Here is a 27138-nt window from a genome sequence, read left to right as displayed (position 1 = left end):
CTACTAAAATTACCTTGAGGTAAGATTGCTTTGTCAACCAATTTATATTTTGTGTGCTTGGTGTTATATATTATCCTCCTTTGCCTTTTACTCACCTTTGTTCTTTTCTATTTTATTCTATGCCTTTCTCTGCACTGCCCCACTTTTTGCTCCAGCGAGGCGTTCAGCTACACACCTAACTTAACTACATGTCATTGAGTCATTAACATACAAATGACCTGCAGTTATCCTGTGATCGGGGCCCTCAAATGCCACCAAATGCTAAGGAACCACCATTTACAGATAAGTAACCCAGCCAGCTCTGGTAAGTAATTCCTCGCCTTGCCGTTTTGGCTAAAATCAAGGCATTTAATTGGCCATTAAGATATAGGCATCTGACAGTTAAGGTTAGTGGTAGAGGTGATGATGACAGTGGTAGTAGATGGGTGTAAGATGGAGGCATAGACTATGAGGAAACACATATTCACGCGCTGCAGTGGTAAATACGACACATAGCCCACTCCTTTGTAATTGGGGTGATGATCCGTCTCTATAGGATGCTCTCATAGCCGATGACTGACTCAGTCCACCCTCAACAACAGTCACATGACTGCCTCTGTCACTATTTCTGGGAAGAAAAAGTACTTTCCCTACATGACAGCCATGTAGCTCGCAACTTACCGGAAATCTATTATGATTTTATTTTTTATTAAGAGTTTTAGAGATTTAGCCTTTATCTTAAATGTATGACTCTATTCAAAAATATAAATTGTTACTTTATCATTAAACACTATATTTCTTTTCTAGGTTTACCACCATAAAAACAATAATAAATCATCTTTAAAGATTGACAAAACAATATTATATCTTAAATGATGTTCCTCAGCAGATGAAGTCTTCATATTTTCAACTGAAGTGTAAATGTTAGAATTGTAATTTATCTGAATACTTAAGTTTCGTCAATAGTTTACAAGTGGCGATTGAAATCTCGATCTGGCCCTGGAAACTTGAATTTGAACACATAGATTAACGACAGCAACAAGAAGTTCATGTGATATGATTGAAAGCCACAAAAAAGCTCCATGTCAAAGATAAATAATGAATGTGGTCAGATGTTTTAGTCAATTCAACATTCTATAATATTATATGTTCATTTTGTATTAAACCAATGAACGTGGTTTAAAAAGTATTTTTGCAGTTTTGTATGATTGCAAAAACCTGTGATAATATTATGTTTGTGACAACACTATTATTATAATAGTATAGTAATTGAACAACATCACAATGAAAAACGTTCAAAGAGCTTGTGATCCCGAGAGCTACACTTAAAAACAAGCATTTACATTGAAAACAATGAAGGCCGTAGCATCACTGCTGTTGACAATAAACCAGGACGGATTGCAGGTTCTGCCTCTTGTCTTTTATTGCATTTTTTGAAAACAGTTCCCCACACTCAGTGCTCAAAGGGACATTGTGTGTGAGAGTTGGATCAATATATATGTGGTGACCTAACCCCTCTGTCTGTCCAAGCAGGAAACCTAACAGCTATGAAGTATTTCATCTGGACAGAGCCGTAACCTATAACCCTGAGTGCAGCTAAGCCCTCCTCTCTCCACCAGGCACAGTGGAAGTTGTTGCACACTAGTCTCAAAGTTAGTGCCAATTGAGGCCTATGTCTTATTCCGCCCTTCGTCTTCGTCTTTTGCAATAGCACAAACACATTGCACACATCAAACGTCAGGATCAAACTTGCAGACATTTTAAAGCAGATTTAAGCTAAAGTAAGTTGCACTGCAACAGATGTTATCATTGCAATGTACTTGTGTCCCAACATACAGTTTGGATGTATCATTTTTGTAGATAGAAGTCTATGGGATTTGTAGCAATGGATATGTAACGTAAATGGAATTTCACTAATGCTTAACTATTGGCTTTGATTCACTTTACTGATGTGGATTGGTTTCAGTTGCAAAATCTAAAAATAATCCAGGACGTTTAGCACACTAAAATGTTGCACAGCTGGCTGTTCTAAAATAGCCTACAATGAAAATCACCATCTATGACCCCCTCATTCTAAATTGTAACTGAAATGTATTCATCCAAGAGCTGCAGCAGTACAGCAAACATTTAAGCGAGTCTTCTTTTTTGGCTTCATCTCTCGTTTCTGTCATCAAAATTGAGATAGCAACTCAGAGGAGGACAAGACAAAATCAACTGTGAAAACGGAACAAATAATATTTCCCTCGCACATCATCTATCTGACCGAAGGCAGCAAAAGGAAAGGAGAAAAGGGGGAGAAAACAGGAAAAATCTTGGCCTGCCCGCCAATCTTTCATTCTCTCTGTGCTCATCCATCCTGAGTGCACCTCTTAATTTGGTCCTGCCACAGACTGGGCAACAGAGACCTTCAGCCATTGGAAACAAATGATCTGGCCAGGGAGGGCCAACAACTCACGGCCGGCGGGCGCTGCAACACTACTCAGCTGCTGGGATTTACTTTGTATTACTGGAGTGGTTTTTTGGGACATTGTTGTTTTCAAGATAATTTATCCAATGATCAAAAACAAGCTTTCTGGGATATTGTGTATTCCAACAAAAGATACATCCTTACATAAAAGTAACCATGACTAAATAAAAATGAAGATGTATTGTATATGAATAGTTGCTTTCAAGATTTAAAGTAGATTGTATATACAGGTATAATTTAGCTTTTTGATTGTAACAATTTTTTTTCATTTGAATTAGGAAGTCTATTGGTGATAATTAGCGTTGGTGACAGTCATAAATTAATTTGATACTTTTAACAAAACAGGTGGTCACAGCATCAAATAGAACAGTCACACTACACAAAGATCATTCAAGTTAACAATGAAAACATAAAACAGATGCATGAATGTTTGTCTGATGACACATACTAATTAAACACACACTAAGATGAAAAGAGAGTGGGCTCAGACACGTCTCTGTTCAGTGAGTTCTGTGTATTGTCGTGAATTGCTGGGTGGCCACATGGTGACACTTGTGACTCTATCGATGTCAACCTAATTTTACAGTGAAACCAGAAGCCTCGTGTCATCCTCATGTGAGAGTTGAGTAAGAGTCCTAGAATACACTGGGTAGATGATACCACACAGACACACAGACATATGCAAGTACACACACATGCGGAAAAAATCATAACACAGACGCTTGCACAGTGTGACGCTTTTACACAAGGTGCAAAAGAATAGTAACTTTACTCTGTATACAAACAAACACATGGTGACCGATATTTCTCCTGGGATTACAATGGCATGGAGCGTGACAAACGCCAGACGGACACTAGCACAGGGTGAACTTTGTGACTCTGAGGGATCATGGGACAGATGCCAGCTGAATGGACCATGTCAGTGCGACCAGTGTAAGGACATACAAGTCCCCAGTGCACTTCTACTTTAAGTGAACCAGACATTTGCCTTGATGCAAGGTGGCAAAAAGCTACTGTGGGTGGAATACACTCTGTGGAACTCAAACCGATGGCAAAAAGTTTGATACTAAAGACAATTCATACAGTTTGGGATTGGTATTTCCTTTATTCTCTCTATAAAGAAAGACTTTGCATATTTTGGAACCAAGAAAAGCAAGAGGTCCTTCTTCTCATTACCAACACTTTTATCAGATCAATTTACAAATCTGGAGGACATTATACACACATCTGTAATCCCCCTTTTGCTGGTTTAATATTGTACCACAGACACTTGAAAATGCAATGATTTTTATTGTACAATGCCATGTCTTTTTATGCTGCTGCAATGCAAACATTTCCCAAATTGGGATCAATAAAGTACTATATTAGCCCTCTTATCTCATCTTATCAACCCACTTTACAAAAAAGAGAACAACCTAGACATGTCAATAATGAACAACTATATATATCAAACCTCCTATCTTTTAAGCAATGTTATTAAAAAAGTAAACTAATTATTGCCACTAAACAAATAGTTTGATGTTATTTAATGACATCAACTTAAACACATTCATTGGTAGAATTTCAGTCTTGGTATCATTAGATCTTAGTGATGCGTTCGACACGGTGGACAACAACATATTGCTTGACTAACTAGAAAACTGGGTGGGCCTTTCTGGCACAGTAATCAACTGGTTTGAATCCTACTTAAAGGACAGGGACTAATTTGTGGCTATGAGTAGTCACACATTTGAGCTAATATGACTTGCAGAGTTCCTCAAGGCTCCATCCTGGGGCCTCTTCTCTTAAACGCTTTCACTGGCTCAGATTTAGAACAAAAACCAAAATATGTTGCCAAACACACTAATGAATATATCCTTATCACTCTGGGACTATGGTCCTATTCAGGCACCAAGTAAGTGTATTGCATGGAAGCCAGAAGAGGAATGATTATAAATCAGCGTTCAGCTCTAATTGGCAGTGTTAAAACTCACAGGACAAGCCAGAAATCTGAGTGTAGTCAAAAGTCAAAGTCAGCTTTATTGTCAAGAATTCTACATGTTGTACATCCAGAAATATCGAAATATCGTTTCTCGAGGTCCTACAGTGTGACATATATACATCAAACAACAACAACAAAAACAAAAAGGGCCTATATAACCGGGGTATACAGTTTAAAATGTTAATAATATGTTAAAGTGTTCAGCGGAGATGGCAGAAAAGTGACTGGTGCTGGATGAGGGAGGTTGTGTGTGTGTGTGTGTGTGTGTGTGTGTGTGTGTGTGTGTGTGTGTGTGTGTGTGTGCGTGCGTGCGTGCGTGCGTGCGTGCGTGCGTGCGTGCGTGCGTGTGTGTGTGTGTGTGTGCGTGTAGTCATGGACCCACACCTGAACTTAAAGGTGGGGTAGGTAACTTTCAGAAACCGGCTCGAGTGCACTAACATTTGAAAGTACACAGCCGAAAAGAATCCGCCCCTTCCTTCAGACTTCCTTACAGAGCACCTCCTCCAACACACATGAACGCGCACATGATGTCAGCAGACTGGTGAAAGTGGCCGCCTGTTGCTGGCGAGTCATTGAAGTACTGCTGCAATGCACGCCCAATGACGGCACGCCCAATGAGGGCACGAGATACATGTGTGCGTGCACGAGATGGAAGGCTGACAGACAATCCAATCTGTTTAGACGGGCCGGCTAAACGGATTGGTTGTACTTTTTACAGTATTACGGCTTCCACAGATGACATTTTTTTTAATGGATTTTTTGTCAAAGCACTTAAGATATTCATTGCTATCGGGATGTTAAGAGCATTCCATGGAATATAACAAAAAGTGTATCTCGAGCCGGTTTCTCAAACTTACCTACCCCACCTTTAAGCAGCTACGATAATACAATTATAAAAGTTAGCCTACTATAAACTTGGGAAAATAAAGCATTAAAGGACTTATGTCTCAGAAAGTTTTGCTTTTTACATCTAGAAAAAAAACCTCCCGGATACTGCGGGTTCGGCTGAAACCCTCAATTCTTTTAAATCAAGGTTGAAGTATTTCCTGAATGCCTTTTGTTAAATCAAATCATTATTAAATACACACATAATAGTAGTGTTATGCTTTTAAACAGATTGGCAAGGTAACATTAGCAGTTAGCTCAAAGCATCAGCACCTATACATAACATATAGAATATTGTTGCACGTTAACGTCCTTCCACTTCACATGTCTCTTCCTTTTCAATTGAATTTCAACTTCAACTGAAGTTCCAACCCAGTCTCATAAAAAAACGTGTAATATCTACGTTGGTCCACAACGTAGGACGTAGTATTTCTATGAAAACGCCTCTGAAATTGTAAAATGCCTACGTTTTTTTTCACCACTCATTCCAATGGCTGGCGTCTATGTCACGTGATCTTCACATTTCTCCCTGCAGAAAAAAAAAACATGGCCGACATTCGTTTTATTCTTGGTGGAAAATGCCTATTTTAAGGTTAGTTTGGCCATTAAAATGCCCTTTGATGTCATTTGATGCGAGAAATATGAGTTGTTATTTCAGATTATGTGTGCAGTGGATGTACATGATCTTTAGTTTGCTAGTTATTACGAAGATTACTTCAAGAAATTGTGTCTATACAACGTTTTCATTGTTACCAAGGTGGTTGCTAGGGACGCTGCTATCGATATTATTTCTGTTATGTTGGGTAAAATGGTGTTATCTTTATTGCTACCCCCTTCCCCGTCAATGTATAGTGTTGGTCCACAGTGCAAACGTATTAGTTTAACAAAATCCGCATCTAAAATTGTGGCATAGTGTGGTGCCGAGAGATGGGAGTCGGAGGCGGGGTATCAAAGGTACAAGCTAAACTTTTATTTAGCATCTCAAAACACATGTAAACAGCTTCATGCCGGCAGACCGGCGGAGACAGGAAGTCCGGCTCACTAAAATGTCCGTGCAGAACAATACCCTAACCCATAGATCCGTGGGTGAATAATGTCAATCACCGCAATAGATACGTTATTTTCCCCTGTGCAATTCTCCATTTACTCAACAATAACACATAATTATCCTTGTGTTTATTTATTTCTTTGATTAATAAACACAAGTTGGAGTCCGTCAGGACCGAGGGTCGGAGCAGCTCATTTGCTTTACAGAATATTACACCCGGAAGTAAGTATTCTCTCCGCTTCGCTTGACAAACCCCCGTGATAGTCCTCAAGCTCTGTGATTGGAGAGTATGCAGAGCGTCGAACAGCACTTGAAATGGGAAGGAACCACGGCAGACTGTCCAAAACTGGATTTGAACGGGTCCACCGCGCCCCCCCCCTCCCCCACCCCGTCCCCAGAACTACACATGCTGGCTATTGTGTGTTTCGCAACATGTTCTCTATCTATGGCACGTCTCTACTGGGAGTTGTAGTTTTAAAAGACGTTTTCATATTTCCCATAATAAGAAGTTGCCAGTATTAAACTGTGTACATCCTTGGAGGTTTAGGGGATAGGAAACACTCAAATTTAAAACATATAATTAATAAATGGGTGAAAATTGCTTGTGCCCATAATGGGCAGCATTAATATATACCCACACGACAGCTAAGGTCAGAAGAGCTTTATTTAACAGCTGGTCTTATGTGTGTGACCCCTCCTGTTGTTCATTGATGAGCCTGAAACATGCACTTGTCAAGGTTCAGAGGCACATTGTGCAAATATGGCAGTAGCCATCGATCATCTTAAGATAAGATATACTTTATTGATCCCAAGTTGGAAACATTTGCGTTACATCAGCATGTGTATAGTTGTAAATATGCAGTGGTGTTTATTTGTAAATCATTTAGTATAATCACACAAATTCTGTGTTTTATATTTAATAATTCTGTGTTCTTTATTTATTGATTGTTCAATACCTGACAAGGCCGGAGATGAAAAACTTTGGTCACAGGTTCCTCAACAGTGCATCACAAGACATCTTTCAATATGTGTATCTCCACCATTAAACTGTCGTATTCTGCACATTTCTTATACTATCTACATACATCTACATACAAGAGTATAATACATATGTATAATATCAGTTAAAATAAGTGCTTCAACATAGTTAACATTGCTGGAGGTATGCACAAATATTGATAGATGTTTTGTAATGCACTGTTGAGGAACCTGCAACCCAAGTTTTTCATTCAGTGCAGAACTACACCACAGTTGTGTAGGCCTATATGATATGTCAATAAACCTTAGAAAATCTTGAAATCTTGAAAGGGATGTGCAAAATAGTCATTATATACAATCTTTACTTAACTATTAGTAGAGAATAACGAGTAATGAATATACTTTATAGGGATTCTATTAATATCTAATAATAAAAATAATGAAATTCAATAACATGCTTTAACCACTAGGTGTCCCTTTATATCAGCTGTGCACCTTTATGGTGTAAATACAGCCTATCTACCAATTGGATCAAATATAAAAGTCCGCCGAATTAGTGTTGATACTGCAAGGAGACGCATTGTGTGAAAAGAAATGTAAGATGTTGTTTAATTGTTGATATATTTATGATTCACGTCACGTTTCCAGTGTTGGTGGCAGTTCCTCATGTTTGTCTATAGGTCTTCTCATCAGGGCTCTATAAATACTGAACTACGGCAGATATGTAATATTGAATGCAGCCGAACCGTGTATTACAATGCCGTTATGTGATGACTTTCAAAGAGAAAAGCAAGTACACTCGGAATAAAGTGTTTTCGGTCTGTTTCCGGTATTTGTTAATGACGATGTGATTGTGTACTGGAATTGTACAGGGGAAAATAACGTTTCTGCACCATTTTAGATGCGGATTTTGTTAAACTAATACGTTTGCGCTGTGGACCAACACTATACTTTGACGGGGAAGGGGGTATCAATAAAGATAACACCATTAAACAGTTACACAACATAACAGAAATAATATCGATAGCAGCGTCCCTAGCAACCACCTTGGTAACAATTAAAACGTTGTATAGACACCATTTCCTGAAGTAATCTTCGTAATAACTAGCAAACTAAAGATCATGTACATCCACTGCACACATAATCTGAAATAACAACTCATATTTCTCGCATCAAATGACATCAAAACGCATTTTAATGGCCAAAGTAACTTTAAATAGGCATTTTACACCGAGAATAAAACGAAGTTCGGCCATGTTTTTTTTTTTCTGCAGGGAGAAATGTGAAGATCACGTGACATAGACGCCAGCCATTGGAATGAATGGTGAAAAAAAACGTAGGGATCTTACATAGGGATCGTAGGGATCCTACGTTGTGGACCAACGTAGTTATTACACGTTTTTTTGTGAGACTGGGTTGGAAGTTCAGCTACTTAATCTGAATGCTTTTTAGATTAACTGAAACTTGCAAAAAGAAATAAATTATCCTGAAACCTGAAGTGTTGCTTACACAGCTGTTATTTCAAATGTGGCCTCAGTGAGTGTAATGACATTTACTTTACTGCTTAGTAGGGCTGTACCCGAATATCCGAATATTTGTTCGTTGGAGTACTATTCGGGTTTCAATTTCGTAATTCGGATATTCTTTTTAATTTTTATTTATTTGTATTGAAATCTCCAATGTCAACGTAAGAGCTTGTGCCTCTTCGGGGGGTGCTAACACTTAACCATAAACGTTATTGTTTACTTTCTCCGTCTTTATATGTAGATATGACTTTTTCTCCTTTAATCTCCGTCACGTTGTTTCCATAGCAACAACAACAACAACAACAACAACAACAACAACAACTATGTAATGTATTATTGCAAAAGGCCACTGCAAACACAACAGGCTTTCAATCATGTGAGATGATAATGGTCAGCAGCTCACCTCTCAGATGCTTTTGATCGTAGAGTTGTGTTTGGACGACAGCAGCAGCCTTAGAGGAATTCCTGTCAGATGACTTTGGTTTCAGGCAAATACAATTTAAGTTAAGTGGAACCGTCTTTGAAATAAATCAAATGTTTACAGAGCGATTAATGGGCTAAATTGAGAGGAATCTTGGGACAATAACCAAGGGTCATGGAAGTTTACGCTCACTATGTCCACTGTAAACTACGTGGCCCACAGTTGTTTGATGTAGGTCAACACTAAGTTACAGAAGTGATCCCAGCAAGATAAATGAGTAGCATTCGACTCTCACTTTGAGCTTCTTGAACTTGCTGGACTGACATGTTGTAAAGTAAACTGCTGTGTCCTGTACAGTATGTTTAATCTGTCTTTGGTCTGTGAGATTTGTATGTTATTGATTAACTGAGTAAACATTTGACTGCACACACATTTTCAAGAAAGTGCGAATTACAGTGGCCCTGAGAGCTCAGTCGACTGCAAGTTAAATAAACAAATGCAAGCGGACAAAATACAATCAAAAGGAAGAAAACCTTCCCAACACAGTTACAAAATTGAAGTTGAAAAATAAAAAATGGTAAAACACAAGAAAATACTGAGAAAATTCAAATGTTTTAGTTTGAAAATCAATAAACAGACATTTTCAAACATTTACTTCTGTAACCCAGCAACAACATAAAACATCATTACTTATCAATCAACATCCTATATTTGATTGGATCCCTGAGACTATTTGCAGACAGTTCTCATTAGATTTTTATGTTTTATAAAAATCCTTTTTGCATGACAAATAAAAAACACACTGTGTGCTGAAGACTAAGTTACAGATAAGGAATAGAAAACACATTCATTACTTAAATGAACCAATAAGATATGTTCATGTACTATTCCAATACAGAACTGATGAATTATCAACAGGGCAACCGGTTGGCTTGAATCCGATTTTTCTCTTTATTATTCATTGTTAATTGTTTGCTGTGGATAGAGAGCTCTCTTAGTTTCCCTCTCTTTCTATTCAGTTTACATTCCTGATGGGGAAAATCCAGAATTCGTAATGAAGAGCAAAACATTACATATGCATGCAGACATTTTGGATCGCTTGCAGCTATAGTCTTTCAATGTTCCCGCTGCATGAATCTGCACCAACAACTACTGTAAGGGCCAAAAGAGCACGGAACAGAAATGACATATGTTACAAAGTTCAAAATGTATGTAACTTCCTCAATATTATCCTTGACTGGCTTGCTTTGTTTCAAATGTGTTTCCAAACCATGTACACAGATGAGTGACCTAACAGAGGAATTCCTTCTGCAGCTCAATGAAATGACTTATGCGGGGCCAATGTAATATGTGGTTTTGCCCAGACAATACCGGGGTTTGAGCAGATCTGCTATGCCCTGGAGCTGGGTGATGAAGAAGAGCAACACAGAGAAGAATGGGGCCGTTGTGAGCCTCTGAAAGTTTGATGGCCCCTTTGCAGGATGCAGAAAAACCTAAAAACCCAGGAGGACGTGTTTCCCTCTGTAGGGGAAATAAGACGGGGAGCATTGCAGAAGTGCAATAGAAAAACACATTAAAGAGTAAGTTTGCGAAACTCATACTGCTCTATCATTTCACTAAAATTCGCACAAATTGATAGAAAGTCATATAACATGAAAGAAGGACGTGGCTTTGGCAAATGACTACAATTTGAAAGAAGATTTAGAATAAAGTCACAGACATTGTTGCACATGAATCTACTTCAACAAATTGAAAACAAAAATGTTTCACAGTCTTAAGACAAGTCACAAGTCATTTATTTTACAGCACATAAAACTTGTAATTCACTTTGCAAAACACAACAAAATGTGTTATGGAGATTTAAAAGGTTTGCAAAATAATTGTCATTGGGAACTCCATCGCCAACAATGTGGTTGCTTTTGATAATGTGTAGAGCCACATAGAAGTTAAGAATAGGATGACATTATGTTGTTTGGCCTGTTTAGGCAACCTTTGATTTAATGTTCGTTACCAATACTGCATCCCTAAACTATACCCCATGGAAGCTCAGCGCCTGCACACAGTAACCAGTCGATTCTCTGATTGCATTTTAGCACATTAAGCTCTTTTGTAAACATTTGATAACATTCAAAGAAGGTGTAAGGCTGCTCCAAATGACATTAGGTCCACTAACACAAGTCATCTGACAGGAATACCTCTAATTTCTAGTATAGATTGTTTTCATGCTGAATTCTAACATGATAATTACATTTGCTGTTCTAAGTTGCTTTCTCAAGTCCAGTCACATGTTCCCATTAGCCGTTTAGCTTCCCCTTTAGTTCTTGCGTTGAGACATTACATGCCGACACGAGGCAAGCCAAGTGACTATAAACCGCAGCACTTTGATGATTTTGAAACATGTTTAAATTATATAATTAGCTTAATTCCCCACAAGCTCCTTCAGTGAACCAAATGCCACGGGCTGAATCAAAGTCAGATGTTTTGTTTGCAATCAGTATAATAAGTAAAAATAGTACAAATTTAAAGTTTATCCAGCAGTTTCTTTGATCTTTTTGATTATTAAGATTTAAACTCAGGTGGATAAGACTAATCTAAGTGTGGTTAATACACAACTTGGTGATTGATAAATTGTTTATAATGAAGCATATTATATTGATGTATTTTGTGTACATTTTCCATTGGCTGCTTCTGCATGTGGGTTTAAATTGTATATAAAAGATTAAGAATGCATTATTTGTGAACATGCCCAAGGCTGCCAAATATGACTTTAGCAAATTTAGATTTGCATCATGGATCACAGATAAGCAAGGAATGTTTCTTGATCATTTTATCAGAAAAAAACATGTGCAGGTCAAAAACAAAGCCATGAGGTACACACACACACACACACACACACACACACACACACACACACACACACTCACACACACACACACACACACACACACACACACACACACACACACACACACACACACACACACACACACACACACACACACACACACACACACACACACACACACACACACACACACACACACACACACACACACACACACACACAGTCACACACACACACACACACACACACACACACACACACACACACACACACACACACACACACACACACACACACACACACACACACACACACACACACACACACACACACACACACACACACACACACAGTCACACACACACACACACACACACACACACACACCCTTGAACTCTCACTGTAAAAAAAAAATCAATCTACGGTTCTATCAGTTACGAGATGTTAGCCCCTTTAAAAGGGAAATCCTCACTGAATTAACTACCGCCTGCAGCGCTGCACGTCCCTGGATGTGTGCACAGTATGCCAATGTTGAGTTGACCAAGTGACCAGCAGAAAGATATTCAGTGTGAGCCCGCTGCCAGGTGCCATTACACTTCTCCGTCCAGCAGAGAAAAGCAGTCCCACAACCCACCATCTGTTCCCCGAATGCCCTCAGCAGCTCACCGCAGTGTCCTTTCTATTTTATTTTGTCATCATAATTAAGGGACTTTTGGTTTGGGTGTGTATACCAAAATCGTGTTGCCATCTTCTGAATAAAATCTTATGTGTGTGGCAAAGTACTTGTGCAAAACAGTCTGACTGATGCAAAAATATGAGACGTTTACTCCAAAAACACTTGTTCTTGTGTCCTAGGAAGAATGCAAAAGGCTACTTACAGATGCACATTTCACATTTACTGTAATGCATTCAGAGGTATAAAAAGGCCTTAGATTACCATTTTAAATTGTCAATGCACAACAGGTCACAGTCGTGCATGCAGAGGGTTCATTTTTGACACTGATTCATATGCAAAGACTGTCTGGGTTTTTATTTTAAAATCCCACAACACTCTGAGCATTGTGGTCACTGTGAAACATATTCCAAACAACCGCCTCCGTCACTTTTCATGCCAACTCTGAGTCATCCTGACTTACACATCCAAGCAACAAGGACCCCCCCCAAAACCGCCCCATCCCTCCTCCGTTTCCTCTGACAACAATATCTGCTTATGATCTTCCTTATGGACAAGCACACAGTCCTCACACAGTCACAGAGCGTGATTTACAACGCAGCCTCAATGTGTGGCGGTAGTGAAAGCCCCCCCACCTCCATCAAAGGCGCTTCCTCCGGCAACCGTGGCAGAGCCCACTGCCTCTGGAGCCCCTCATTATTACATGCGAGGGGGGACTTGTGATCTTTTTAATTATTCTGCACTTCATTTCTATCCCACCATTCAAAACGCAACATGAGAATTGATTGCCTCAAATATCCATCTTTATAATCTCCCCCAGGCCCATAAATTATCCGACTTTGGGGCAGGGCGGACGAGCCGTGCAGGCACAAGCAGATCCCTTTCAGAGCCGAGCAGAGCCTCGTCCCTGCAGTGTGCGGGGGGGGGGGGGGGGGGGGGGGGGGGGGGGCTGCTCTTTGGCTCGCTGAAAACGGGAGGGAAAAAAAGTACACTTGTTATCTTGTGAACCCTCAAACATGTAAGATAGGAATCTCTTGAATGTCAGCGACAGAAATGGAATTAACAAGAGATCTTTTTATTGTCACAGAAGGTCATTAGGCTGCCAATCGGGGTAATTATGGAAATGATCTCCCCAGCTCTTTGGAATGTTTTCCTGCTTCCATAAGGACTTGAAAGTGTTCAATCAGCCTCTCTCGTGGGAAAGTTCAGCCATAACTGCAAGTGTACCAGCAAAATCAAATTAAGCAAAGAGATTTCATTAGTATTTATAGCCCCGAGGCATTTGTAAAAGTATGGAGCAGCAGAGTAATGTGGGACTGTGGAGGAGAGAATTATTGCTTAATGACAAAGGCCATACCTAGAAGACATACACATAGATAATGAATAGGAGGCATTGATTGCATCTTTAAAGAGGATTCTTGAGGGAATGTAAAATATTGATGCTTGTATGGCTGACTTTGGACTTGGCATGGGTGTGAAGGATGTAACTTTGTTAACACTGTTTGGTTGTTAAGTTTATTATTAAATCATGTTTCGTTTCCTATTTCAAAGTATGACTAAACCCTGGAATATGAGCAAAATCACCTAAATCAAAGTTTGAGTTTATATATATAGCACCTGACTACATTTACTCAGAATGTGCTTAAGTATACATTTGAGGTACATATATTAGATTTCCAAATATTTTATGTTTTCAGCCTCTTAAGTTTGTATTTGCTGTTTTCTTCTATTAAATTACACTGAACTGAATCTTTTTGAGGATTTGACTTATTTGACTGTTCACACTGTTAATCTGACTGAGACCAAACATGCTCAAAGTAGATCTGAAATTAGTCATGAATGTTTTCAGAAAAAAAACAAGAACATGCTTATGAAATATATCTGTCAGTAACAGAGAGGGACATTTAAATTGAAATTAAAAGTGTAAATGATAACATTTGCAACTATTTTCACTAGTATATTTTGAATATGAAAATAACTCCTGGATAAATAGAATGTGTTACTGATAGATACCAATATGAAAACGTCACTATGACTGGCAGTCATTTTTTGGTATCACACATTTTCTTAGATTTTATGTTATATATGCAAATCAGCCACTATTCAGTGCTATTTTTGGTTCATTTAGGATAAACGTAGACACAAATAGACAAAACACGTACACATAAACACCTAAATGTGTATTTCAGATGTTTGTTTCTCCGCTTCTATGAAAGAAGACGTATCACAGAAGCAAAATAGTCCAGAATTGACCAGTGCATAAAAAACTAGGATTTGCCTGGGGTGCATGTCTTGCTATAAAAACCCAATGTTAAAAGATAACACCAACCCAGGGAAAAATAACACTTTTGTAAAGCTAACCTCATATTGTGTCTGTTATTGACCAGATGTTTGACCCTGCAGTTTTTGGACAGAATGATGTTGAGTGTAAGAACATTATTTGAATCTTGAAGAATAAAAGTCTATTGAGTTTTAAAATAAATTATCTTATTTAGTATATATACAACAATGGATTAGGTGAGATCAAATATACACCTTTATATTTCCCTTTGTCTAATAAATCACGTCATTGTCTGCATTAGAGATTCAAGACTAACTGAAATGAAGTCAGAGAGCTATGTGCACTAAATTGCAACACCTGATTTGAATCATTGGGTCTATTCAGTCCACTTAACCTCAGCGTAATTGACAATTTAAAGGTGCAATCCTTAATTTCAAGAGACAGCACAACGACTTTGATTAGATTGTGGGATATGCACTTCCCCTCTGGATTAACAGACAAGGGCACTTTTTATTAAGCAAATAAGGGGATGTAGCTACACATTAGAGGAAAAACATGGTTTTAAGATGAATTAGATAATGTGCGATAACATCAGGCCTTCATGAGAATAAAGCACATTATAGACTAAGAGTAATGTTCATTTGAAATCTTTAGGATATATTGTAAAATATGACCTTTTTAAACATCTTGACAGATTATGTGAAGGAATATTATTATGGGCAGGGCCAACACATCCTCACTCCCAGGTCGGTCTATGTTGACGTTATGTCACTGTGCAGTTAGGAAATCACATCCCAGTGCAGGCAGGGATGTAGGAGGTAATTTAGTGTGATGTTACATATATATGCATCAATAGGCAAGGGGATATTGAGTTCAGGGGTCATACTGGCTGAGACTTTCCTTTAGATGTCAATGATGTGAAAAGCTGCTTAGATTAGTGCAGGGGGAGTCACAACATGAATCAAATTGGACACCTTTTATGAAAACCATGCAGGATTTTATTGTGGATATGTTTTTTGTAGACAAGTTATAAGGTTTCCTGTTGGATAGATAGAGTGATAGGTAACATACAAGATTTCCTGAAAGCGATTTTTAGATAATTTCAATCGACTTTTGTTGGATTTGTCTCCATTTATTAAACACCACCACTAACACCCTTGGCAGTATTAGCATTGTTTACTATCGTTTTATGCAGACAAAGACGTGGTGCAAAACCAGGCTGCCTGTGTTTTGACACGTGCTAAATGCCTGCTAGTGGGCCAATTTGCACAGTTTACAACATGAATCGCTACCCTCTCACAACACGGTGATACTGATGTGCATTTTTCCAGCCTCAATCTGAATGACAAAAAGCTTACAAACTGGGTGACATTGCAAGTACTTAACAAGTACACATTGGCATGGTAATCCGGCTGCATTTAGCGGGAGGTGTCAATTTCCCACCAGCACCCGCGAGCAGCCGCAGCCTCCCTGGGGGCCTCCAGCTGACGGACAGCCGGAGGAGAGGCGAGGCGGCCGGGTGGAGGGGCTGCGAGGGGACGGTGCAGTGATTTCAGGGATTTGCGGATTTGGGCAAACAATTATTATTTTTTATTAATTCTGAGTAAAATATGTGTTTGTACCGTCTTGCAAAAATATTCACCTGTGATTTAATAATTGTTTACCTTATTCTGAGCTTGTTTTTACGTTTGATAAGATTGTATACAATTATTGTTACAAACTAATTATATTTAAATAATCTACCTTTACAAAATTATTTACCTTAGATTCTCCATTATATTTACCCTAATGATAGATGGGATTTGATATGTGACCATTTGTGTAATATCTTGTTGTTAATGTATTAGTGTACTTATCATAAATCTCCACATTATAAATCCAGAAGTTTGTTTATAGACAGCCATCATAATCATTCATTATAATCTAAAACAATTAGGGAAATGTACAGAACAACATACAAGGCGCAAACGAGCCTGGAAATGTATTTTAGGCCCTACTGCCCATCCAAATATTGAATATGAATATTCAATATAGACAACCACTGACCCAAGTGTCCAGTTGTTCTCTGATTCTGTTAACTCTGTCCGTTTCTGAAATAAGTTATATATTTGTTCTGCAGCTGCTACAGCAGAAACACCTGCAGACAAGAAGGTTAATCAACTTACTTTCTTCAATTTAAACTTGCTTTATTTTTCAAAGCTCATCATAATATAATTGATCTCTTCCCAAAAATATGAACAAAACGAAGAAAATCTAAAAAGTGTGTTAAAACGTGAGGTCTTATCACCTGCTGCAATCTGCTGCATGCATAGTGTCTTTACAGACGCGTCAAATAGATGTGACTTCAGACAACAGGAAATCAGACTCGTGGATCAGTGTCGTGTTTTGGGGCTCTTTGTGCTCTGTTGTGTAGGAGAGATGTGCTCCGGCTGATCCTGCAGGTTAAAAATGGGCTCCATCATTTTGTTTGACAGACGCTCGCAGGTTGATAGAGTGGATTCCTTGAGAAGAGCTGAAAATGGTGATTTCCAAAAAAACGAATCAGTCTTCCTTCTAGGGTTTTTCACGATCCACACGATCAACCATGAAACATTAAATTCTAGGAAAATATTTAAATAATTTGATTGTTTCCCAGCTGACTGAAGTGTGGTTCACAGATATGTGAATTGTTTTAATTTTTGGAGAACATCTTGTCTTTATTAAATCTGACAAGGTGAGGAGTTGGTTACATGGTGTAACATAATTAACATAATGGTCGTGATTACAGGCGCGCTAACAATGCCATTAATTTATCATATCGTTTTACTAGCTGCTGCCCCCAACTGCCCTCTCACCTAATTAATTAAACGAGTTGCTTTCAGAAATCTGCTTTTACAAACAGCTGATTTCGATGCAAGAGACAGTGTTTTCGAATTGTAATTATTTCTGGCATCACTTATCATATGAAGATATGATGTAAAATATCATGTTTGTGTTATCTGAATTCATGGACGCTTTGATAACACCGAGTATTTGATTAAAATGTATTTTAATGACTAATCATTCAATTCTACTTTTTTTTTTTTGATTGAAATTACAGTTTAAATATTCTATGGTTGACATGAGAGATATTCCTAATCTAAATGAGTACCTCAGTGCAGAAGAAATCCAAAGATTAAAGTCCCATATTTATACTTTTTACATTTGGTCTTAATTCTTATATTAATTCACAATATAACGTGCCCTTCCCAAGTAATCATGTGGTTGCATAGAAGGAGAATAAAAAAAATGGATTTATAGAGTAAAAAACGTAACAATAATCTCACTATTTTCAAATGTCCTCAAAGATATATCAATATTTTGATCATTTAAACTGCCACTTTGATTCTTGTCTGCAACCCTCACCTTGCTGAAGTGTCTTTGAGCAAACCCTCGCCCTCTTATGCAGGTGACCCTGACCTCTGACCCCTGAGAGACATGATGAGTACACAGGGGGGACAGAGAGAGAAAAAGCCTCGCTCTCAGGAATCAGCAGAGCGTCACATTATTATGATCACAATTATTTGTTCGGTGACCTTGCAGGTAGTTTGCAGGGATCACATGTGGAGACTGTTTCCTCTCCATCACCTGAGCTGCTGCTGCCTCCTCTCTTCTCTCGGTCCCTCTAATGGTTTCATGCAGGAGCGAGTTGGCTTATTATACTAAAAGGTTTTGTCGCGCTAAGCCGTGCATGTGTGCTTAAAACGTACATTTCATTAACAAACTGCGGAGGTATAAAAGCGGATTTATGAGGCTTCAAAAGATCACAGGAAGGACGGGTTTGAAACCCCCTCTCGGTGCTGTTGCAGGCAGGTTATATCAGCAGTTACGCCGCCTTTCACACAACACTGCGACTCAGAGATTTCTTTTTAAAGGAGGCTGGCAGCACCTGTGTCAGCGCGCGCGCGCACACACACACACACACACACACACACACACACACACACACACACACACACACACACACACACACACACACACACACACACGCACGCACACACACACACACACACGCACACACACACACACACACGCGCACAGGGAAAGAGGTGTGTAAAAAACAGTGGCTATAACCTTCGCATTCCTAAAAAAATCCTTCAAATTAGGAGACATGCATGGGCCATAAAGCTCTTTTACTTTGCAGCTTACAATTCTGCGTTTTGTATATGCACCCACAATGAGGGTTTCGCTACATAAGGTAGAAATAGACTTCTATTGCCCAACAGGAATGCATGATATGTGTCCAATCAGAAAAGGAAAGCAACTTTTCGTTTAGAACTAAATCCTCTCAAACAAACAACCTTGAAAAGGGGGATTTCTCTCCGATTAATGAGCCTGAAAAAGCAAGAAAGATAAACCTGCCTAAACTCACACGCGCCCTGCGGATAAGCAGGATAAAAGTTGATGTAGACTCTGGTTTCATCTGCTAAGTAGTCCGTATTGACGGACCTGCGGATCACACAGGTCACCGAGAGATTAACAAAAGGAGAGTCTATTCGCAGGACACGTTTTCCTCCTCTGACCCATACGCGCATTATTAATGATAGCGTTTGATTAAACCCACTTTCAACCGGAGAGCAGAGGTGGCGGAGGTTGCGCGTGAAGCAGCACCTCTGTGCACTGCTAAAGGCAATTGATTGGCACTCCCCAAACTGCAAGACACAAGAATACAATTGAAGGGATTTTAAAGCAAAAATATATAAATACATTTAAGAAAATGTGCTTTAAATAAATACACATTCGATTTTCTTCATGTGAGAAAAGTAATTACTTTTAATTATGGCATAAAAAGTTGACGTGTGAATTATTTAAATGTGATAATATCAATAATAATATTAATACTAGGATACTTCCTAAATTATAATCTTCTCTGCCATGGTGTCTTAATTGGACATAAATGACCATAGGAAAAATAATCGTTAATACAACCTAATTTGCAATAGTTATATTTTAATGTATTCAAATAAAGCTATTTCACAAATAACTGCTTTGTGCTGATTATAGATATGTTCATTAACCTGCTACAAGACTTCCGATAAAAATCAATTGAACGTTTAAATTGCTTTTGTCACATCGGAATATCTCTGCATTTAATGTATTGTTAATTTAGGGCACAGTCTTCAGTCGCTTTGAACGTTAGCTGAAATACGAACTCTTCTCTTAGCCCTCCCAAAGGTTCTCACGCAGCGGAGAGAGCCTCTGTGTCCTCTCCCCGATCCCCACTCACCTTCATGCTTTGAATAAATGCTCTCTTTGCATTCACCCGCTGACCGCATTTCCTACTTTTTTCAAATGTAAAATCGGACCATGATTGGGGTCGTTAGCACCTCTTCCAAACTCTTAAGGAAATGCTGTATTCTCTCCTTTCATTGTGCTGCCGCATGCTGCTGCCGCTGCTGCTCAATATTCTTCCCACCTTCTGCTAATCCTGCGGGAATAAATAGACTTGAATTCATGCTTTGCATTTGCAGCTTGGATCTGAACGGCGAGCAGTGAAGCTCAAAATCAATGCATGCATGCACCAAAAAAAGTAAATAAAAATGGTAAACGCTTACGCATTGACAAAGTCTCCAAAAACACTGACATGCACGGGGAATGGTTTAGAATTAGTATAAACACACTCACAAATGCACAATGTCACAGTTTAAAAAGCAAATACAAAACATAAACTAAGGGCTCAGAGAACTTAGCTGTCGTCGTCTCCTTTCTGCAGCTTTCAACAGAGTTTGTATTAGCAAAGTTAAAGGTTTGGATTGTTTTTACGCAGCCACGTTAATGCGCATCAGATCTTTCAATCATGCAGGCCAATTTCCTCTCCCCCTCCTCCTCCTCCCTCTGCCCCCGTTAAATGGTCTATGACGGACGAACACAAAAATCAACGGAAAGCAGCATTGCTGATGTCCCATTGTTGACAAATCCATGAAACAACTCCAGTTTGCATGGTTTAACAGAGAGGAGAGGAGGGTGGAGGGAGGGACGAGAGGAGAGGAGAGGGGGCGTCTGTCGTCACCAAACCACGTGTCCTCCACTGATAGTATATCTTATACTGGGAAAAGTAATCTATCAGACAGTCCTTTTAAAAGCTCGGGCCTTTAAAAGCAGCATGTGTCATCTCGACTTGGTTCTCCAAATATCACTCCTGTAGGAAATATACGCACCGAGAAGGGACGTCGGAGCGCGAGACATCTCCAAACAACTTCGAGGCAAGACGCGCAGCTTTACACAGGCCTGCTCACTTACCGAGTGGAGAAATATTTGAAGAAGTTGAAGTTTCGTTTGCTTGACTGGCTTGCTGCCGGTCGTTTAGATTATTTTGGAGACACCGGATCTCTTGACAGGGGCGAACAGAAGTCCAGCAGACCCGCCGTGTGTGCGCACTGCCCGCGCTGCTCTCACCTACAACTTCACACCCGGCTGCTCGGCTGTTTTGGCTCCGCTCGACTTTAGTGTGAGGAAGCCGTGAGATGACCCTGTCTGGAGGCAGCGAAAGAGCCAGCGACATGTCCGGCCAAACTGTGCTCACAGCGGAGGACGTGGATATCGACGTGGTGGGCGAGGGAGACGAGGACTGCATGGAGAGGGGGGACAGCGACTGCGACAGCCCGGTGGGAGGCATCCTGCACGACCTCCGAGGAGAAGCGGGCGACGAGGACATGGAAGATGAAATTGAGGTGGAGAAGGAGGAGACGGGGTCTGGTGGAGGGAGTCCGTGCTGCGAGAGCTCCGGGGAGGGAGAGACGGGCACTAAGGGAGAGGGTCAGGACCAGAGCTCCACGGGAGGAGGGATCCAGAAGCCCAAAAACAGCCTGGTAAAGCCGCCTTATTCCTACATCGCCCTCATCACCATGTCCATCCTGCAGAGCCCCCAGAAGAAGCTCACCCTCAGCGGCATCTGCGAGTTCATCAGCAGCCGCTTCCCCTATTATCGGGAGAAGTTCCCGGCGTGGCAAAACTCCATTCGCCACAACTTGTCACTCAACGACTGCTTCGTGAAAATCCCCCGGGAGCCCGGCAACCCCGGCAAGGGCAACTACTGGACCCTGGACCCGGCTTCTGAGGACATGTTTGACAACGGCAGCTTCCTCAGGAGGAGGAAAAGGTTCAAGAGAGTTCAGCCGGACATGCTCAGGGACCAGACCGCGCTCATGATGCAGAGTTTCGGTGCGTACAGCCTCGGGGGCCCCTACGGGAGGCACTATGGCATCCACCCGGCTTATGCCCATCCGGCTATGCAGTACCAGTACATGCCGCCTATGGGTCACATGCTGCCCCCGGGTGTCCCTCTGATGTCCTCCGCGGAGCTGAACAGAAAAGCGTTCAACTCCCAGCTCAGCCCGAGTCTGCAGCTCCAGCTCAACAGCCTGAGCACGGCGTCCATGATCAAATCTGAGCCTTCGAACAGACCGTCTTTCAGTATAGAGAACATCATCGGGGTGTCCAGCGCCTCCTCGGTGTCCCCGGCCTTCCTGCGGCCTCCGGTCTCCGTGCAGTCGGCCCTGCTGAGCGCGCAGTCCCTCTCTCTGTCCCGGACCTCCGCCGGGCTCTCTCCCATCCTCAGCGTGCCGTCAAATCTCCTCTCTGGACATGTTTTACCCTCAGCAGCGGCGGTGTCCAAGTGGCCTTCACATTGACTTTAAAGCCAGATAAATAGACTCTTATTATTTTTATATAGAGACATTATTACGGGGGGAGTGTGATCAGCACAAATCAATAACACTGGACTCGGTAGCAAAGACTGTTGAAACAGAGACTAAAAGAAAAAGAAGATTTTTCTGTACAGGTAATATTTGTAAATATTTGTAAAAAGAAGAATGATTGTACCTGTCTTTTTTTGGTTGCTGTTGGAGATCTGTGATAATTATTTTACATTTTTCTTTTTTGTAGCGTATCAGAGCTCAACTGGATACAATTGTGTTTCGTTTTCATACAAGACACAAACAAGCTCTGAAAAACAGTCTGTTTATAATTAAAAAACAAATATATGTAATTCTATGTAGCTATATTGTGTTGTAAACTGAATTTATTTGTAAATAAATCTAAGACAGAATTAAAACCATTTTTTCATTATTAACATTCATGAATCGTTTGATGGCAGACTTATTTCTAGAAAAACAATATTGTTTTAAAACCCTCTCATAAAGACACAGTAAAATAATATGAAAGTCCATTTTAATTTGACATGAAGGATAGTTATTTTTAAATATTCTTATCCAGTGCATATTGTGTGATTACATGTACGAATACAAATCAATTTCAGGCTTAATAATCAACCTATTAATATCATCCAATTGTAACGATGTTTAAAGTCTGTTTTTGTAAAGTTACATTTTAATATTTGTAGTAATTATACAATTCTAAATAATTGTCTGGAGTAACACGAGACATTGAATTATGTTTGAACCTTTTCAGTATTCAATGTTTTCCAAGCTTAGAATTGCCGCTTTATTATAAGATCTACAAATTATTTTTAGACAAACAAACAAAGAAAAAATTAAAGGAACAAAAAGGACTCAGATGTATAGTCTGTCTATATGGATTCAACATTTTAAATTGATGTTACAAGAGGGGATCATCGTATAAAAGGGAAGTCGTTATACATCCTGAGATTTAGTGCAAATAAAGTGTGTGTCTCTCAAGACAGGCTTTTTGAAGAGAGGTTACGTATTTAATACAACATCATATTTTTAAATAAAAATATATACACTTATAGGCCCGATAAGACAACCTAATTGTTTAAAAAATATATATTTACGGTTGTTTTCTTAGTAATGATCTCTGACTGGAGGTCAGGCTTTAATCCACCATTACATCACTGCTGGTGTCGTTTTACAGGATATTCTGCGGCTTGGCTTCTATAAAGGTAACAGCTTCGCAGTTGTGTCTGGCTAATCACTTTTACACAAACAGCAAATGGTGATCGGGTTGGTGCGTGTGTGTACGTGTGTGTTTGAGGGGGGGTTACAGGCGCTATATTTATCTGATCCCCATGAGAAAGAGAAAGGAGCCTCTCTGCTTCAATTCACTTTCAGACACCGAAGAAGGTGCTGATGATGCAAAAGGCTGCTCCAATGTCACCATGGCATTTCTTTCATTCATTCTCATTATTACTGGGCTATTATTATTGCCCTCATTCTATTATCAACAGAAGCATATATAGCCTGAAGTATTTATTGTATGACATAATTCGTTTTAATGCAAAACCAAACTCGTTTCACACATAAATAAAACGAAATACAGATGTAAAAATCATCTTAGCCATTACCATGTTTTCCCAAATTTTAAATCAAGGAGGTATTAAATATCAACACTCATACAGTTTAAGGAGACATGAACATGACGTCCAGGCACCAGGGATCTCAGTGTGCAGAATATAATTCAGATTAAAAGGTGTATAGAAAGCAATGTGGAATTTGGTCTTTTTGGGGAAGTATAGGCTATCGAAAAATAAATCCCCCCAAAAATGTACCAAAGTAAATAAAAAATAAAACTTGATTATCTTGTTTATAATTGTCATTTAAATGCTGTCTCTGTTTTATTTGCTTCCTGTGTGAAGTAACGGTTTCAGCCTATAAACTCTCATGCTCTCATGCGTTAGAGAGCCCGCGGTAAACTGCAGTGTGATGTCTCTGTGTGTTTGCATGATGCTGCACCGGGAGCACGGTGAGGCCGCAGGCTGACACCTCCAGCCCCGCGAGGAGAGGACAGCCGCCAGGGGGCGTTCACTGACCCGCAGGGCTTTTCATCAGGGGTATCAAAAATCTGAGAAATATTTAGGAAGACACATCAACCTGAAAAGATGAAGGATAAACCTTCCCATACATTACATCTTTAATTTTTAATTTTGTCTAATAATTACGATGGTGTAAACCTTATAAACATATTTAAATAAGAATTTGCAGAATTGAAGGGATACTGAGTTCAGTTGTTTCTTTTAGTTATTATTTTAATATGATGATGATCGAAATACATTTGGTAAATATTTGTATCTGCCCGTCTCAGTAATCACAGTACCTCTAATGCCTTATCCTGGTGAAGACCGATTTCAGATGTAATTTATCTTTGAGTAGGGCCACTGAAGATGTTAATGTTAATAAGGTTGATAAGGTTTCAGTTACAGATGATGTTATACAACGTTCAAATATACCAGATTACACGTGACTTCAATTGGAAAACATTATTCTTCAACCGAAATAGTGTTACAATATGTAATACAGGGGAAAACTACATATTAAAATAATATTTGCATTTATGTTAATATTTACCCATTACTTTAGTTTGTGTTTGTTTAAATCAATTGAACCACTGCTCTTATTAATTAACCCGTTATTAAAAGTAATCGAAACAAAAGCAGTTTTTGGTGTTTCACGTATTCATTTCGCAAACAAAACAAAATGCCGATTTGATGAATGTGCTCTTTTGCAGAACAAACATTAGACTGACCCTCTCGATATTGACCCATGCAGCTGCACCACCTTGTGCACAGGTGTATGGAGTCTGGCCTGTGTTCCCACAGCTCCAGCAGACAGGCTATATTAGTCTCTAGCAACAGTCTTTCATAAATAAAGTCCACTTTGTGGGTTTGGTTGTCCACTTTTTAAACCAACAGAGCGAGCTTTAGTAAATGAGCCACAGTTGAATCAACAGTTAATACACGTTCATTTAGATAGTTAAGATAATGTTACATTGGTTTGAGTGCAAGATAAGTAAGGGTTATGGTTATGATGTGTGTCTTTAAGTGGTTTACACACCATATCAATCAGATCTTCAAGTGGGAGAAACGTAATCTAAACCTTAGAAACTACAGATCCATAGAAACTCGCTACATACTACAGTTAAAATGTTCCAAGGACACTTCAGTGAAAACTACAATATCTTGGGTATTGGGTTTCTCTCAAACCCTACAGAAAAAAATATGTTCAAATGTTTTGGAGCTTTTGTTTAGTTAAAAGGACATTTGCGAAAGTTTTGGATAGATGAAAATACATAGAGCCAAAAATATAATAGAATACACTTGTTTTCAGTATAGTAAGGGGATGATCAAAAATGACCTCTACGAAGGTTATAATTTGTAAGGAAATACAAATATACCTGAAAAAAGTATAGCATTTCTATCGGGAATGTAATGCAGTAAAAAAAATACAGACAAACACACGTTTTTAGGAACTGCCTGAACACTGCTTTGACACTGGAGTGGTATAAAGAGTTCAGATGTGAGTCAAACACGCGCACAGAGGAAGTATGTGTCCATGTAATCATAAGCTTACAACTTTACTGTATGTAATGCTTATTCCACAGTGTGGCATGTCGGAGTGACTCAAGTGCAGCTAATCTACTGATACTGTACGTCTCACTGAGCCATTTTCCAATGAATTGGAGTTTGTAGTCATAGAAAGATATATTTTACTATATTCATTTCAGTCTTAACTTTTAAGCCAACATGGATGAGAATATATTATCAATTGATTTTTACTAGTTACTTTGTTTCTAATGTCAAAAATACTCTTTTAAAAGATAATTTCCCCCTATTTTCTGTGTTAAAACTGTGAAATAAAACAACATCCAAGAGAATAACATGACAACTCATCGATCAAAGGTATCGCTTGTTTCAGAAAAGATCCACCAAGCTTTTGTAAAATGAATCCTATGCAGGACCTTGGATCACATCGTGTGAAGATGGAGGGACCAGCTATTATGAAGCCGAGCAGTCCCATTTCACATGTTCAATGCTGGATTGTAAACATCCTGGTGATAACCCACATTAATGTGTTATCTTTGACCTTTACATCAGAGAGGACATGTTGAGTGTCAGTGAAAAAGACTGACACAAAACACTGTGATAGGGAGTTTAGGGAGGCTATAAAAGGCCCAGACAGACATTACATTCCTGTAAATGCACACCATGTATACTGGTGAATTTTCTAAACAATTAATTGATGATGCAAATTAGAGCATATTTGTAGTGAAGAAGGACTGCCAGGACTTCTTAACACTTCACAGACACACTTACCCCTGGACTTTTAGAGTCACTGTAATGTG

At 39.3% G+C, this 27138-nt stretch overlaps 1 protein-coding gene across 1 annotated transcript; it reads left to right on the top strand.

The window, feature by feature from the left end:
* The first annotated feature begins 21186 nt into the window (after window positions 1-21186).
* On the top strand, window positions 21187-23179 carry foxd3 (forkhead box D3). Its single transcript, XM_034081534.1, has one exon. It carries the CDS (start codon window positions 21567-21569, stop codon window positions 22731-22733), a length of 1167 nt encoding a protein of 388 aa, XP_033937425.1. The 5' UTR covers window positions 21187-21566; the 3' UTR covers window positions 22734-23179.
* Window positions 23180-27138: the final 3959 nt, after the last annotated feature.

This window comes from Pseudochaenichthys georgianus, chromosome 4, assembly GCF_902827115.2.
Source record: "Pseudochaenichthys georgianus chromosome 4, fPseGeo1.2, whole genome shotgun sequence".
NCBI lineage: Eukaryota > Metazoa > Chordata > Actinopteri > Perciformes > Channichthyidae > Pseudochaenichthys > Pseudochaenichthys georgianus.
This window is presented reverse-complemented; position numbering and strand designations above follow the sequence as displayed.